Here is an 18,222-nt window from a genome sequence, read left to right as displayed (position 1 = left end):
TAAAGACAGAATGAAATACACTATTGCCACGCCAATAAAGGAAATAGTACGAGTCTAACCGAGGCATCATTAGGATCAGGAAATTGCGTGATTTTAGCACAGTAATCATTACAATGGCCATTAAAGTCTTCGAATCAACGCTTCCAGTTCCTTTCAGTTAAGGGCATGAAAATTAGGAGTTTGTCAGGTGGAATTCCTGAAAGAAGCATCAAAAATTGAACAGCTTCACACTGGTGGTACCAAGCATGAAGGAACAGCGGCCAATCCTTGCCTAGAGATGGTCAGTTAAGCCTAGATATAGCCACATGAGCACAGAGAGGGGCAGTTAAACCTGGGAAAGCCATGCTGAGTCTAGGAAAGCCAAGTTGGCTCTCTCTTTTTTTATTTCTCTCTCTTTGTTTGTCTTTCTTTCTATTTTTTCTATCTCTTTCTCTGTCTATTGATTTCTCTTTCTTTTATTTTATTTCTGTCTGTTTCTCTTCTCTGTTTTTCGATCTTTCTTTCTTTCTTTCCCTCTTCCTTTCTTTCTTTCTTTCTTTCTTTCTTTCTTTCTTTCTTTCTTTCTTTCTTTCTTTCTTTCTTTCTTTCTACGCTTTTTTCGTTTTGCGGCCTATAGCAACGCAACCATATGGTTTCTATGAACGCTTGTTCTCCTAGCGTGCCTGGATATCCAGTAGATACGACGCTCGTTTTCGGACCGTGAGCACCCGGGTTCGAATCACTCCTTGGCAAATAATTTTATTTTCTTTATTTCTCTCTGCTTCTTTCTCATTTCTCTGTATCCTCCTCTTTCTCTCGCCCACAGCAACACAATAATATGGTTTTCATAAACGCGGGTTCTGCTAGCGTGTCTAAAAGCCGAGTCGTTACGACGCTCGCCTTTGGATCGTGGGTACCCGGGTTCGAATCCCGCATAGTCAATACATTTATTTTGCTTTATTTATTTGTTCCCCTTATTCTCTACACTTCTCTTTTCTCCTCCTCCGTTGCATCCTCCAACGCTCTGGTATGGGACGCATGGTGACGCCATCGCTCGAAGGAGTTTTGCGAACACAACCGGACTAAGATCGAGCTTAAACAGCCCAGCTTTTAAAATTAACCCTTTCAGCCCTGGATTTTTTATTTTGGTTGGGGACCATTTTTGTGCTTGTTTTCCTAATAGTTATGACCTCAGAAGGCCACAAACGAAAAATTGAGCCAGTGGTGCAAGTATTAATGGATTTGCAGATATGACATCAAATTAGGTCATCAGGGCTCAGCGACTGTGAAATGAGAAAAATGGCATCTTTTTTCCTGCTATTCACTAGAGTACACCAAATATGAACCACGTCTCATTTTTCAGTGTGATACTCATTGAAACAGCTTCGGTACGTCGACCTGAACATTGCGCTTAGCCGCCTCAGCTGACCCGCCTCGGCGTCACCCATGACTTCGGTCAAGCTTCCTCTCCTTTGCGGCTCCGAGCTCCACAAGCATGTCACCATTTTGGTGTCAATAGCAGTGGGGATCATTGAAGAAGTATTCCCCCAAGAATGGGCAGTTTTGGTTTCATTTCCGAGGTGCTAGGGGAAATGTTGTGTGATGGTGTCAATTGACACCGCCAGGGCCGAAAGGGTTAATGTGTCACAGGTACGCAAAATTCAAGGTGCACAGTCGGAAATGCACTTACGTTGGTCGCGAAGCAATCGTCCACTTCTTTTCGAAGTTTTTCCTGGACGTCTGGATTAAGTGCAAGGAAATAGGCGGTGACAGCTATCGTTGTCGAAGTAGTCTCCTGTCCGACCACGAAGAAAAGCACACACTGCGCCATGGCTTCGAGTTCACTCAAACCTTCAGAAAAGCAAACATATCTCATGTTAGTAAATTATGTGCGCAAAAAAGCGGTATAAATGCTACTACTCAGCCTATTAGGGAGTGTAAGAAACTGTTCATGGTTATATGAAAAGAATGCCAGATCCTGAGTCAAAAGGCAAAGCGTAATGTTCAATGTTAGCACAAGTTTTCCCGCTGCAAAGTCACAACGTTTCATTCGAACATAAGACACCATTGAATGAACCAAAATGCCTCGCATCGTCTGTGCAATTTTCGCTTTCTCTTTGCAGAAGTTTGCAACTTAAGACGATGACTGCCCACACAATTTCTTTTACAGTGATTTGCTGATAACTCTACGTCTGCTTAGTGTACTTTTATGCATAATGATTTCGAAAATGACGTTTGTACGTGATTTTAAAAATCTACATTTCTGTGTCCATCTTACGCAATATGCGCAAATGAAAATCCAGCAGAAAACTGGTACTCCGCAATCAATTCATTGCTTTCTGCAACGACAGAATAACACGAATGGAAATTATGAATAAAGTGAGAGAGCTGTCTCGAATACGCCGGCACACACTGTACAGAGTAGTTGCACCGTCTAGAAAGTGCGGCTTTAAGCACGTTCGTATTAGTTGGCCAAGAAAACGTGGATTTGAAATTCAACAACTATATAGGCGAAGTGCGAGAGGCCCGTGTACAGTGCGATATCAGTGCAGATTAAATAACGCCAGATGGTCAAAATTTCCTGAGCCCTCCACTACGGCGTGCCTCATAGTCATATCGTGATTTTGGCGGGTAAAACCCAAGATATATTCCTAGAACAAGCACCGCTTGAAACCATCTTCCCCGCCTACCTCGCCAGAATAGTGGACAAACAAAATTTCAAACTTGCCGTACAAGGTGCCTTGTAACTTACACTCCCTTTTAAGTGCACGTGTATTTATTGTTTTCGCACCTCCTTTCTGGTAGGGCCTTCGGGGCTTGAAATTATCTTAAATAAATAAATAAATACTAGCATCGTCGTAGCTCAATTAGGTGCCCTTCAGTTAACGAAGCACTTCGCTGCTATTCGAAATGACATCATTTTTTCTGACAAGTTGTCTTTATGAAACTCGCCGCTGTGCAAGAAGACCATGAGTACGTGGACATAAGTACCTTCACGCAATCACGAGTATGAATTACAAGAATAGCATTTTCTTGGGAGACCAGTGTGTCATGCGCAATACCTCGACCCTTTTGGAAGCAGTGTAGACAGTGACATGCCAAAAATATTTGTTTCTAAAAAATTCTAAGAACAAGAATATTTTTTTGCGGTTTGATATGGCGACGAAAAATTGAGTCCTTTCGATAACCTCATTCTAGTAACCAATAGTAGTACAGCAGTCAGACGCACCCATTCAGACGTTTCACCTAATCTGAAGTTAAAGCTATTTAGGGCAGCCAGTCATGAATTGACATCATTGTATTGGCGTATAGATGCGCTGGTCAAACAAGAAGTGTTATTTTTTGAAAGGTACATCTCAAAACGTCATTAACGCGCGTGAGTACAAATGATAAACACGCACGTTTTCTATTGGTTGGCGCCGTCACATTAGTTTCCGAACCAGCGTGGAACAGCTTGTGCTCAAGCTCCAATGAGCCATCATCGCTGGAGGCCAGACTACCATCCTGAGCATCCATCATTAGTTGCAAGAAATCTTCTTGGCGCTGAAAAGAAACAAGATAATATTGTTACACGAAGTGTTATCTGCAGTGTGTCGTAAAGAATGTTTTAAACATACGCAATCACAGAACTCGTGAACTTATCGAGGCATTTCAAACCAAAAAAATTGGCCGCGTATCTGCGTGCTTCGCTGCAAATGTCGTGTAAAGACGATAGAAGAGGCGCTGTGTGAGATATGGACGGCATCTGGCAATACGTCGGGAAACATGAGTGCTGTGTTGCATGCTGGTAGTCCCGGCGCAGCAGCAGGCGAAGACCGGCGGTGACCAACGCGACCGGCGGGGTCGCCAGCCAGCCCGCAAACGCGGTTTGGCGCGAAGCGCTGAAGCAGAGAAACGTCCGCACTCAACGAGTACTCTCCACACACTCTTTTATTTACACGTCGCCTGGGTAAAACAGGAACGCCAGAGCGGCGCCCACAACCGGCAGCCTGAAGGCCGCCCACAACGCTGCTTTTTCATTTTTTAAATATTTTTTTTCACCTTCTTGGCCTTCTCAAAACTAAAGTTTTTCAACACCAACCCATGGCATTCGTACAGTGCAATACAGAACCGAAACCGAAACACAACAATGAGCTCGTGCGAAGGGCACGGAGGAAGGCAAATTTCAGCGCAGTCGCATTTTCAGCTTTGTTGAAACAGCGCTCACTAGACGACGACGAAGTAAAAGAAGGCACACGACAGGACAGCGCCTGTCCTGTGCCTTCTTTTACTTCGTCGTCGTCTAGTGAGCGCTGTTTCAACAAAGATGAACGCATACCAACTCGCTCAAGCTTCCATTCTTATGCATTTTCAGCGCAGCTTAAGAAACTAGGCTCCTTAAAATTACGTATGTATGCATTTTCTATTAAAGGAACACGCCACCTAATACTTACCTAGTGATGTTGCACCTCAGATATGCAGATATTTGCACCTCAGATATTTACTTTTTGATCGACAACGTTCACAAGTATGAACAGCCGTACCAGTTCAAGACGGCTGGCCCTTGGGCAAGTGGTTCAACTTTGGCCGAGTGGCTGAATCGAGGGACGTGCCGACAAACAGAAAGACAGACAGACAGAAAGACAGACCAAAATTTCTGCGTTTAAGTTCCCCAAGAAAGACTATCGTCTTTAAAAAAAATCGACAGATCGAACGTACCGTGGGAATCAATCTTATGTGAAGCATGCGGCTGGAAGGCGACTGTGGCGTATTTTATTCAATGAGCGAAACGTTACGAAATGACTTTAAGGGTATGTGCAAACGGTACACGCACACACGTATGTTCAGTCGCACATATTTTATATAGCCAGTTGCTTACAGTTGCGTAACGATGCCAACAGCAACATGGGTATTAACAATACGAGACGCGGTAAGCTGATATGTAGTGCCTATACTTATGGCCGTTATGATGGAGAACGCAAGCACGCTTTACGAACCCGTGTGCATGTGTACAAGTGGTTCTCGAGAGTTCTCAGGTAGATCGCGGCGAGTGGAATGTCTTTGTTATTGTAATTGATGTTCGCAACGCAGACCTCCCTGATTTCTCTGCTTGTCTGCGCGTGTTCTGTGACTGGCGGCCGGCGAAGTGCGATGCGGACTACGTTGAAATTGCGTATCGCCGTATACCTATATATGTCCACGCCTCCGCACCTGCCATGAAACCTCTTGCTGTGGACGACACAGTGGGCTCATCGCTCCATGTTTCAGAAAGTGTTAACACAAGAGTTTTTGTGAGCAGAGAGTCTTTTTCGAGGTCATGCACGTGCGCGTGCACGACCTCGAAGTGATTGTTGTAGTTGTGGCATCCAATGAAGGTGGTAGCCTGGTCCAAGACTATATCTAGAGGCCCCTGTTGCCGCCTTAGTTGAATATCTAGAGGCCTGTTTGCTAGCCGGGTCATGTCGCACGACCTTGGCATTGTCGTCCCGGCCAAGAAGATGCACATCACTACCGCACAACCCTCAATAGATTTAAAATGGGTGCCCGTGGTAATGCGCACTACCACAACCACGATTTACGCCAGAAAATATCTCGTGTAAGAGGACACAGTCTCCCCTTGCGCAAGCAAGCGCCATGACTATATATAAGTCACAAAGGGCCACATACGCCCAGGTAGACTACGGATACGATAAGCGCCAACCACTGAAGCTGGTCTACGTAGCACTTTCGAGGGCTACCAGCCACGACGGCCTATACCTCACCAACGGAAAAGGTGGCTTCAGGTTCCGACATGCGGCCGGCTTTATCGACAGACAGTCCGTCGCCGACATGACACATCTAGCAAAGAGGTCTCTAGAGGTTGTCTTGAACCAGGCTACCACCTCCATTCGATGCCACAACCGCAACAATCACTTTAGGTTCGCGGCTACGTGCACGACCTCGAAAAAGACGCTCTGCTCACAGAAACTCTTGTGTTAGCTCTTTCTGAAACCAGGAGCGATGAGCCCACTGTGTCGTCCACAGCAAGCGGCTTCATTGCAGGTGCAGGGGCGCGGGCACATATAAGGACACGGCGATGCGCAACTTCAACGTAGGCCGCATCCCACTTTGGTGGCCGCCACTCACAGAACACACGGAAACAAACAGCGGAATCAGTGAGGTCTGCGTTGCCAACATCGGTTACAATAACAAATACATTCCGCTCGCCGCCATCTACCTGAGAACTCTCGAAAACCCCTTGCACACATGCACACGGGTTCCTAAAGCGTGCTTGCGTTCTCCATCATAACAGTCAAGTGTGAGCACTACATATGAGCTTACTGCGTCTGGTATTGTTAATACCCATGTTGCTGTTGGCATCGTTACGCAACTGTAAGCAACTGGTTATAGAACACATGTGCGACTGTTCAACATATGTACGTACGTGTACCAATTGCACATATCTTCAGTGTCATTTCGTAACGTTTCGCTCAGTGTAAAAAATTACGCCAGAGTCACAATCCCGTCGCATGCTTCGCATAACAGCGATTCCCACGGCACGTGGAATCTGCCGAATTTCTTTTTTATTCACATTGTTCGCAATAGCTGTTGTTATGAACTCCGTCAGCGGCGGCGGTCAGCTATGCCATCAAACTCGGTGGTTGTTGGGATCTCATGATAGCTTTTGCTGTAAAAATGAGTAAAAAATGATCAATGACTTCACAGCGATTCGCTGAGTGCTCCCGGCAAAATATTTTACATTAAAACATGCAGGCAATGTGCTGCAAATGTGCCGACATCAATGGAATAACCAATTAATAAAACATTATACGTACTTGACCATTCTGACGTCTCTCCTTGATGATGCGCTGGCAAAGATTTCTGAAATACTCATACTCTTCATCGTCTGCGATTATAGAGCTAAAGAACTTGATCAGACCAGGAAAAAGCACTGGAAAAGACCAACGACGTTATCGGTCCTTTCGTCATTCCTTTTTTTGTCAACAGTTCCAAAAATGAACCGACACAGCTGAAATACACCCTTTATTTAGTTGTACCACCTTTGACAACATTCAAACAAAGTCTCCCTTCAGCAGAATAAAGGTGTAAAAGTTGAACACCAATTAATATTAAGGCGCTGCTGTGCGCTTTCCTTAATAATGGAAAGGTTTCTTTCCCAGTCATAGGCTGAAACCGCTTATGCATCACGCACTGCACCAGTAGCAGGGCATTGAAAGTAAAGACATACTGGTTCTCTTCAGTTTTGTGCAGTATTAGTTCTGGTTGGGGTTCACTTGCGGCTAAGCTATGCCTCAACTTCCGATTAACGTACGAAGGGGCCCTGAGTACAACGCAAGGTCTGGGTACGGGCTAGTTCGTATTTCATTTTAGGTGGCGATCGCAGCGCAAAGTAATACACGAGACAGGAGACACGAGACTTCGTTGCTCTCTGTCTGGTATCTTACTTTGAGCGGTGATTACAGTTTAGACTTGAGTACGAGATGACCAGGTTTACTCCTAGCTGTTCATTGTAGTTTTTATTGTCTGCTCACCCTCGCAATCTAGTTGCAGATAGCCTCGATACAATTCAATTCAGCTCATTGTTGAATTTTGGTTTAGGTTGAACATTGCAGTCAGAACTTGAGCTATCTTTCCGGGACAGTCCATATGTATTCAGAGCAACAGGGAACATCATCGTTGGCGTTATTTGTCTTTTGATATCACATTTCAAGAAGAATTTCGCGAAAGAGGTTTTCAAGCCCGTAGAGGGAACCAAGGCATACCTTTAATAAGAGACTTCAAGGATAATCCTGGGGAGAGGACTTTAGCGGCCTGCGTCACAAACTCGTTGGTCGCATCCGTGTGGGAGTCGATTCTCGTGCCGAACGCGCACCTTGCAATGACGTCAAGGGAGTACTTCCCGAAGAACCTGGCACAAGAAAATACCCTATTAAGGAAAACATTAAATAAATTTCGTTGCACATAAATGTGTCATCAAAAAGATCGTGGGCGATATTTTGCGAGAGAGCCATAAATTTGCCATAACTAGCGCGCGTCACTGATTCTATTGCAAAACACGCTAGGTGCTTATGTGGGGACAATAATTGCTCAATGTTATCTACATATTACCCGCTCTTCTCTCGACTAATGATGCCATAAACCCGAGTGACCGCGCCATAAACACAAAGAGTCAATGGCCATTGGGTAATTCGAGCATCGTGAGCTGCATAGCTACGGCGGCTGCCATGGGATGCCGCCATGTTCCCGCGCTCTCTCTCGCGATCACGCTGAAAGTAAGCCGCGGGATTTAAGGGAAAAAAAAGTCACGGTTTCGCCGCAACGGCGAAGCAATGAATGCGATAGCAACAAATTCGAATGTAACGCGAAGAACAGAAAGCAGCTCGAAATTGCCAGCGCGTCGCTCGAGCCCAAAGGACGCACGAAAAAAACGCACAGGACGAGCGCGAACTATCATGCGTCACAGCTCGACACTTGAAGCGCACTGCTGAAACATAAAGCAGCACGCACGAAACGAACGAACATGTACACACAGGACGAGCGCGAACTAACTGTCACAGTTGTTACTTGTTTCTGTTTGAACAGCGCGCTCCTTTCGCAAACGCGGACGCTGCAGCCGACGAAGTGACCTTCGTACGCTCTGTGATTTCAGCGCGCACATCGCGGGAAAAGCACAAGACATAACTCCCCGCTCGGGAGCGCGGCGACGATCTTTAAAGCGCGGCACGCGCGCACGTCGCGCCATCTATGTGGTGACTAAGAGAATATGCTGAAGTAAGTGGTGTACATAAATAGCTCGCCGTTAGCAGGCGGAAAGACGCTACTGTTAATGGCCTAACCCTCTAACGCCGCGCGCTGGGAAGCGAGATGTCGCCCGTTCGATCCCGCGCGTTGGAAAGTTTTTCAGATTTATTTTTCTTTGTGTCTTTCATATATATATATATATATATATATATATATATATATATATATATATATGGTGCATGACAGCGGAGACGGGGATGGCGAAAATCAGCCGAGACTGTCCATATAATTGCTATCGCAATAAAATTGATTTGAGACAAAAAAGAGTGTGTGACTATTCCGTCACACACTAATGCACCTTAACTAGTACCACATTACCGCACACTGTTTAACGCTTTTTCCGCACGCACGCATATTCAAAAAGTCTCTTCTCAACGACAGGAATGCTTCAGCGCACGTGAGCTAATGGCGCTCCACCACGATGAGGCGCTTAATTTTGATGATGTTAGGCCGCCGTTCTGAAATGACGCCAGAATTGGTCACAATTAACGATGCTAGCATTAATTATACAATACGTTAGATCAGTTATGATTTAATTTCGGTATTATCGGTCACGAACGCACTAATCAAAGCATATAGGTCACAAACAATAATGTGGCTGCCAGGAGTCACATAACGAGAAACGATAACATCCAAGTGTTTCTTCAGAAAAACCAGTTTCGTTAACGAGTACAAAAATTCTGTACATACGATGCTAGGCTCCGGCCTAGCATCGTATGTACGATGTAAAGTGAACTTTTAACTACATTATTGTTCTGATAAATGAAACATGCATCGAGATATAAATGCACTAGAGTTCGTTCTTTTTTGCTTTCTGTAGCAGACTAAAGAGAAAGATCCCATGGCATTTCGCTGAATATTGTATATGAAACGCAAATGTAATTTTATTTTCAGAGGGGTGATTGTTTTGCTGGTCTTTTACTCACTCACCGTTTGACATCGATGTCATCGTTTTTCTCCGCAAAACTTTCGAGGTGCTTACGCGTGATCCTCGCACATTCCTGAATGAGTACATTCATCTGGAAAACACAATGTATCCCCATATGTTTGTAATATTTTTACATTTTTACATTGTACAATTTACAGTGCCACCGCCACATACGTGTCAGTGCATTAATTGATCATTTCCTTTTTTTTTCGCTCCCCCCTCTCTCTCTGTCTCTCCCATCTTTCCACTCCCCTTCCCTTTCCCCCGGCGTAGGGTAGCCAACCTGACTGCTGTCTGGTTAACCTCCCTGCCTTCTCCCTTTCGTATTCCTTCCTTCCTTCCTTACATTGTACAGTGAAGAGTATTTGTCGCGGGCCTTGCTGGACTCAAGGCCAGACTCTTCAACGAGCTTTGTTTATTCACATTTTAGTTTATCTCGTGCCAATGTTTTTTTAAATTTTAATACTATGTTACTCTAACTTCTGAATGCACATGAAAAACAGATTAATCAGTGCCAATTAATTGTTCCACACCCCCTCAATTTTACTAAGCATCATATTTAAAAAAAAAACACACATATTAATGCACTCGCCATGACTATATAAGATAGTGAGATTGTGAGTGTTCACATGAAGCGCGACGAGTTTCGTGGAAAAAAAAAAATTTAAGTTCGCTTCCATGAACATTGAACTACAGACTGCGTTAGAGAATGACCTTTGGTGATGGTACACTTTAATCAAGGACAAAAGCATGGGCAGACATTGCCGTGTAAAAAGCGACAGACGACAGTGCAGTAATTGACCACCACATGTACTGACCACCAGTTCACTATATGCAGGACGCAGCTGGCTACTGTACAAAAAGACGCCCTGTCGCTTGCAAACAACGTCATCCCCGTGGAACACCTGATCTGTCCACGGCTCCTCGTGGATAATTCTCAGGTATCGTTGTCCTTGTAAGATTGTGTGCGGCTACATTTCCATTTTTCAGGAGGTCCCTTCGTGAGCATTGTGCCCATTAGCTTGCAAACGTGTGAACGCAACTCTTTGAATACTTGAGACATGATTTTAGGCAGATGTTTATTTTGTTCCTTTTGCTCCTATTATCCCACTTTGACATAGGACCATGTACTAGAGGTTAGAAGTGAGTATCTTGCGGTGTTTTTACAGTGCCTATAAGTGCCTATATTTGCATTTGTGCTTAATTACCTATAAATGCCATTTTCAAAATCGGCGCCTCTGTGAACACTACTTAGCATCAAGTATCGCTTTCGGATCAAGTTTGAGACCCTTATTTATGTTCCCGGCAAAATTGTTCGGAAATATGTGGGGTTCAACCTAGTCCCCAAGTTCAACGTATTCCCAGAAAACAACCGCTAGCAGCAGTGAAGTGGGACGCGGCGGCCAGCATACGTCGCCGCGCTGACATGGCGCCAGTGGATGGCGATTGCGAAACCACGAGCGGAAGCCGTGAGGGGAGAGTGAAGTGCAAAACAATGAAGAAAAAATGTGATGTGCACGAGGCTTTTGTTTTGTTTGCAATTCCCATTTTAAGGTATTTACTGCCAGGGGAGAACTTGGCTGCACGCGATTGGACCCGGCTAATAGGAGGCATCACCCCCTTCTGGTATTTTAGCGGTCTGGCTACCTGCTCCTGCTCTGCCCTTCTCAGCCATGCCCAAAAGAAAGACACCAGCGAATGCTTTGATTGTGGGCGCTTGACTCACCATGTATTGAATAAACGGAGAGACCGCGTTCTGTGAACAGTGCGCGAATAAGGACAAATGGACGGCTATATGTGAAACTGATGGCGCCTTTGTGTCATCTCAAACAACATCTTTTGTTTTCCTGTCGTAGATACAGGTCGCACACGTCTTCACTTGGAATTATTTGCATATATGTAAAAAAGTATTGCGCCGATATTTACTATGTTGGATGCCTAAAGTGTTGTTTTGCCTGCCTATTTCTGACGCCTAAAACTCGCTTTTGAAATGCCCAAAAATCCGGCCTCTATTGGTTACCTAATGTCACGGTGAAATTCTTCTTCGTCTCCCGTTAGCGGAGCTTCGCAATTTTAAATGGTAACCGTTCGGAATACAGCTCAGCGTTCACACGAATACCGTGGACCCTACGCTAAAGCAATGTTTAGAAAGAAAAGAGGGCGCGTTGCGTTGCATCGACTTAGAGTTACTGTATATGCTGCCTTTAGGTAGCAGAGTTGCGCATTTGTGTTCCAAACGCCGCTAGCAACCATGCGTTGCGGAGAAGCTGACGCTGGGGCCAATTTTTGTATTTCTCGATGGCGCCGCTGCAGCGAACTGGATTGACACTAGTCATTCACATTAAAGTAAATCACCGGTCTTCGACACGCCAAACATGTCGACCGGTGACCCGGTAGGCATGTCGCCTGCAAAAACGGAGTGAGTCTTCACGACATAGCCATGGTTGCTAGCCAGACCTATGCGCAGCAATGCTGCCCAAAGGTTGCATATACAGTAACCCTACATCGACTGAAACTTGATCACTGCGCTCCGTTTGCCTGGTACTTTCCTTTCTTGACCCCTCTTCGCGCACTTCACTCAAGTTGAATGCCCGGAATTCAAGGCCGTCGCGGATAAGTGGCCAAACATCCGGGCCCGTATACACAAAAAGCGCCTTAAGATAAAACTGCTTGTAATCAAGTCAGCCAATCCTGACGGTGGACATATAATTATCGACTCCATCCACCCAGTGGAAGAAAAAGCTTACGAAAAAAAAATGGCGAAGCTTTCACTAAGCCGCGCAAGGCTTAAAACATCGTAACTGGACGATTCTGAACACTAATTTGGCTTTTCTAGGTTGTTTCTATGCCTTAGCTAGGTGATGCAGGTTGTTTTCTAGGTTGCTTCTCTGGCACGAAAGGGAGGAGAAAACGTTTAAAGGGTGCGGCAAATCCCCGTAACTATGCTCGTACTTGACGGATTCTAAAAATTTTTGGCAGAGTATTTGTGACGCAATAAACTCCTGTAATGAAGCCATTCGACGATTACTTTGAAAAGTGTTGCAAGGTTCCTTTAATAGGTAAATTCTAAGTTTCATCAGCAGTAAATCATCAGCCGAACCACTGCGTAAAGATGGTCGGACAGCGAAGCCGTTCCGTTCACGGTCGAGTTCGCGCCGACGTTCCTCGTAAGAAGCTTGTTGCTCGGCGATGCCCGGCGGTGCGGAAAACAGGCGGTCTACCCATCTCGAATCAGGCGAAGCGTATACGCGCGAGTCTACACGATTGGCTAGCGAGATCACGTGATGTTGTGAATGAACCGCTAGATTTGAAATACGCGATTGGTCAAACGGGGATCACGTACCCTACCGGCTCAGTCAGTGGCGTTTCAACGGACGCCTACTACTGCTACGAACCATGTTAGGTAAATACAGCTTGACTGTAAAAGCAGTGCAACTATACGAAGACGTGTAAATACTTTAGGCTTGACGTGGCCTTGTGTTTGCACAACCAAAATCCATCAAACGTAGGGTCAGGGTCGCTATTAAGACTCCCCTGCCTTCCTACTTCACTTGAAGGCCCCGTGGCTTTCTTTGAGACCTCGACTGCCAACCATAGCCACAACATTATTTTTTCATGGAGCGTTCCTTATCCTCGCAATTTCAGTGGGGTTGAGGAGGTGTGTTTGTGGTCACAGCTGTGCAAAACAGCCTGAACAAGAATAGATCAACGCACTCAACTAATTGTTGATTATAGAATACTAGTTAGAGTTACGAAGGACAGCTTTGCATGAGATTTCCCAGGCTACATAAAAAAACCTCAGTTCATTGGACTTCTACTATTTATTAGATTTTCCTGGAGTTCATACAGCGTTATTCATCGCGTCGCAATGACCTTGAGCTGCCGGAGCGCAAGCGCGGCACAAGGTGCTTCCGGCTGGCCTTGAAAAAAGAAGAGCCGAAGGTTTAACGGATGCTGCCACGGAGCTTAACGGTCGCTCAGTCTACACATAGATGACCCGCTCACTGGACCGTCTATGCGTGCGCTCCAGCGCAAGTTACAAGCGGAACCCAACCATTCAGTACATATAGCTAGATGGCAAGCTGCGAAATTCCTCATAAAGGCAAAGTTGCCTGCTGAAACACCGCGGCAAACGCAGGTGTGATTAGCACTGATAGACACCGTGCAGTCGATTTTTCGAGTGTGGCTGCAGTGCCAGAACGCACAGCCCAGCGGACAGAAAGAGCAAGATTAAGAAGGGCTCGGCAAACGTGCGAACGCGGTGCGCGCGTCCCCCTCCCCCTCCTCCACTATGAGTGGGCGTACTGTGGCCGGGGGAAAGCGGTGGGACTCGTGCGCGCGTCTGAAGTACTTCGTGCCCCTAGCGGCAAATGGCAGCAACCTTGTGACGGCCACTGAGAGCTGTGTAGCTCCCTCTGGTCAGTGGACGGTGCCTTAAGAGGAGCTTAACAAGCGCTGAAGCGTGCCGTGATCGAAGCTACTGCAGCCGCGACCTGTGTGCACAGTCATTGCAAAACCGAGCGAAAGATACTTTTCGCTCGAAATAAGTATGTTTAGAAGAGTTTGTAAGTTATGAGGTGTTTGTAAGCTATGAGATGGAAAGAAAAAAGTGGAAAGTGGCCTTAAGAAAGTGGTTCACCATGAGACAAATAGATTAGCAAAAAAATGTCCGGTGAGCATTATGCTGGATGGTTGCCTCTCAGCTGCAACTGCCCCTGTATTAACACGGCGTAAAAAGCAAAATAGTGTAAAAAAAACTACGATGTCCCTGGATTATGAATGTGTGGGACATTATAGCAGTTGATCATGGCGATTAGATAATGTTCAGATCAATAGCATCATGCTTCCAGCATGAAGCAAAACTACTAACAACAGCTTGAGTTTCGCGACGTACCTTACGCAGCTTCCCGGTTGAGAACGCCGGGCTCGAAGCGGGGCGGATTGTGCGCCAGCGGTCAGCGCTAGCCATAAACATCGTGATGTTGCTTAGTGTGTCTGGGGGTAGTTGATACTGCAATGAAGGGTGAGGAAAACAGTTATACTGGCTGGCTGTGAGTACTGCCATATATATACATATATATATATATATATGTATATATATACATATATATATATATATATATATATATATATATATATATATATATATATATATATATATATATATATATATATATATATATTGTAATGAAGGCAGTGGACACGGAGCTCGAGCAAGAGAAAAGAGAAAGACGACGTGCTGTGATCGTTGGGCTGTTCCGTGTTAGCTCTTCGGCAAAGTAAACCGCTGCGTCCTCGGGTCAGCTCCTGCCTGTAAAACACCCCATTTGAACTCGTGAAGGTGCTGGGTATAACGAGCAACCATTTACGGCTGATGGGGTTGTAGTTGTGGCGGTAAAGCAGGTTATCTCGAACAGCAAAGTGTTGTGCTTGGCGGCGAAGCGTCCGGGAAATGGGAGCGGCCGTGCGGTTTGACAGAAAATCCAAAAGCGACAAGATCCAAGGGTCTTTGCGTTGCTCGGAAGGCATGTCAGAAATGTTGATGGCCATGGCAATTATATATATATATATATATATATATATATATATATATATATATAATGAATGCCAGGACAAATTATGGTATGCAAACCATTGAGTATGAAACTATGTCTTTATGTAATATGTATCCTAGTGTTGTTGAAATAGCCAGTAATTGAAAAACAATCTATGAATTTCAACATCTAATAATGAACATGTTTTTTGCTTCGGAAGTGGATGTGTTGCATAAGTGTTAATATGTTTGGTTCCTGCATTAGTAATGGTACTGTTAGCGAGCATTACTGGTCACTGCATTATTCATTATGTTCTTGTTGTTATTACTGCATTAGTGATTATGTTCTGCTACTATGTCATTACTGTCATTATGTTATTACTGTAAATAGTGATCGTGGTCTTACTGTCCTAGCGATTATTTTCTTGTTAATTGATCATGTTCTAGAGAAATTGGAACTTTCGACTTCGCTGTCTCTGCTGCCCCAGCGAGGTAAGGCCTAGTCAGGGGGTTTAAGTCCTCCTTTTGCCTTGCCTCGCGGGCAAACCCTGTATGTGTTATGCCCCCCAAAAAAAACCACTCGCGGAGATAGATGAGCAGACAGGCTCAGAAGCCAACGGCGAGCGGGATAGGGCATCGGCGTCGGAATGCTTCCGGCCAGAACGGTAAACAACGCGGATGTCGAATTCCTGTAAGCGTAATGCCCAACGAGCGAGCCGACCATTGTAATGAAGGCAGTGGACACGGGGCTGGAGCAGTGTACACGGGGTTCGAGCAAGAGCAAGAGAAAAGAGAAAGACGACGTGCTGTGATTGCTGGCGTGTTTCGTGTTAGCTCTTGGGCAAGGTAAACCGCTGCTTCCTCGGGTCAACTCCTGCCTGCAAAACACCCCATTTGAATATCTATCTATCTATCTATCTATCTATCTATCTATCTATCTATCTATCTATCTATCTATCTATCTATCTATCTATCTATCTATCTATCTATCTATCTATCTATCTATCTATCTATCTATCTATCTATCTATCTATCTATCTATCTATCTATCTATCTATCTATCTATATTATAAACGGCAGGAAGGCGAAGATGGAAGCTTGCGATGAAAAAATCCGCAAACAGGAGGTGGGTGCTCGAGCCGACGTTTCGACAAGTGGACTTCTCTTTTTCAAGGCTGGAACTGATTGCATTAGCGCTCGCGTTATATTGGTTATATGCATCGTGCTCTCTCCACAATAAGAGCGAAGGGGAGGACAACTGCAAAAATGGGTGGGGGGGAGAGGCCGCCGTGACGAACTGGGTGAGTCAGAAGCACGGGGATAAAAGAAGCAAAAACGGGGGGGGGGGGTGGCGAGGATATACGTTTCGCTTGAATAATGGTTGTTAGAGGAAGCACGTGGCACATAACGATGATGGGTTAGAAATTCTTAGAAGAAGGGCTTAACTCTCCTTGGTTTTCGTTGTGTATGTGCCATATCGTATGGATTCAAGAGCCCCCTTATTAGTGTTAATACTTGCTGGCTGGAGTGCATTGATCTTGTGAATTAGGCTTGACTGTATATTTTCTGTCTCTTGGGGACGGGAAGTTTGACTGAAGTATGCAAATCTCTGTATGCTGGCACTCTTGTGGTCGTCTGCTTGACTTGACATGTACCAAAATTGGCATATGAGGACATGAGTGGATGACGAACATGATTCAGAGGTCGCGACATGTATAACGTGACTTGCCTGCCGCATAGGTCACCGAACCCTTTCCAGCTGTCACGTGTGGCACTGAGCCGCGTGTTACGGCCCGTGGTGCGCAGGTGTTCGCCACAGGTGATTCAAAGTATATATCATCCAAGGAACAGCGAGAAGAGACTTTGGAAATCGTGACCCGACAGAGTTAACGAGCTCGTGCCGCAGGAAATGCCGTGCAGGCGGTGACGGCGTTGTCAATGAGCGAAAAGTCTTTATGGAAGCAACAAATAAAACTCACAGCTCGAGCCGGAATCGAATCCCGGCATTCTGCATGGCAGTCTACCAAGTACTCTACCACGCTGGTGCTTCAAATTTTACAGGGAAAAGACCGCACACAAGCCTCATGTCGGGGCAACTCCAATTATGGTTGCAGTTCTGGGTATCTCGTAATATTAAAACGAGTAATTTGAACCTGCCACCTATTACATAGGGCTTCGCCATTATCTGTCATCGTAAGCGTCGCGTCGGAGTTCATTTTGAGCGCCACTCCGCAAGCTATACCCAAGCGTTGCTCGAGTACGCCACTTATCATAGGCACATCATCAGACCCTAGCGTGCACTTTGTTGCGATAAAACTTACACCTGCTTTAACGTGTGTTCCGACGTTAGGTCGAGCCACGAGCGTTGCACTCCTTTACAGGCCATTGTATAGTCGACGTGCCTGGCAAGCCCGCAACATGCGCACAACTACTAATTTTACACATAGACGTTTCTCCACCTCGTAAAGCTTGAGTGAAAGCGAAAAAATTACACCATTTCCCGCTAAAGGGGACCATGAGGCGATGCGAAGCCGGAGCACTTGCACGATCGCGTTTCGTTGGCGTTCTTTGGACATGCTACCGACCTCGCGTCGTGGAACGCGAAGAGGAACGCTGCGCGCATTTTGTCTTCCCTTAGCCTGGCCGTTAATTTTCAAAGGGCGAGCGGGGAACGCAGTCGGCAGGCGTGCGAGAGCGGGGCAGCGTAGGAGAGGAGAGAGGGGGAGGGGATGCGCATGCGCTGGTGCTCATCGCGGCGTTGCGCAGGAGAGAATTTCGGCATGTCTAGCCGGCGTTTCAGAGGAAGAGTGTAGAGGGGGCGGGGAGAGGGAAAGTGGAGAAGGGAAGGGGAGAGGGAAAGTGGAGAGGGTGTGCGCATGCGCAGTAAGGGCGGTCACGGCGCACACCACCACCACCACCACCACCGGATTGAACTCCGCCATAAGATACTTCGCATCTAAAAATCTGGCATTGGCTGCTGCTTGCCGAGTGCTTCGCATGA

General features: G+C 45.8%; 1 protein-coding gene across 1 annotated transcript in view; it reads right to left on the bottom strand.

Moving 5' to 3' along the window:
* LOC119372213 (cytochrome P450 3A24-like) overlaps window positions 1–18,222 on the bottom strand; it is a 52,265-nt gene that overhangs the window by 23,329 nt on the left and 10,714 nt on the right. The window contains exons 5-10 of the mRNA XM_037642690.2: window positions 14,583–14,699; window positions 9,691–9,779; window positions 7,722–7,867; window positions 6,774–6,889; window positions 3,381–3,522; window positions 1,670–1,830 (exon numbers count right to left, since the gene is read on the bottom strand). Coding sequence (XP_037498618.1) covers window positions 1,670–1,830; window positions 3,381–3,522; window positions 6,774–6,889; window positions 7,722–7,867; window positions 9,691–9,779; window positions 14,583–14,699 — 771 coding nt within the window. The remainder of the gene's footprint in view (window positions 1–1,669; window positions 1,831–3,380; window positions 3,523–6,773; window positions 6,890–7,721; window positions 7,868–9,690; window positions 9,780–14,582; window positions 14,700–18,222) is intronic.

This window comes from Rhipicephalus sanguineus, chromosome 10 (assembly GCF_013339695.2).
Source record: "Rhipicephalus sanguineus isolate Rsan-2018 chromosome 10, BIME_Rsan_1.4, whole genome shotgun sequence".
Classification (NCBI taxonomy): Eukaryota; Metazoa; Arthropoda; class Arachnida; order Ixodida; family Ixodidae; genus Rhipicephalus; species Rhipicephalus sanguineus.
This window is presented reverse-complemented; position numbering and strand designations above follow the sequence as displayed.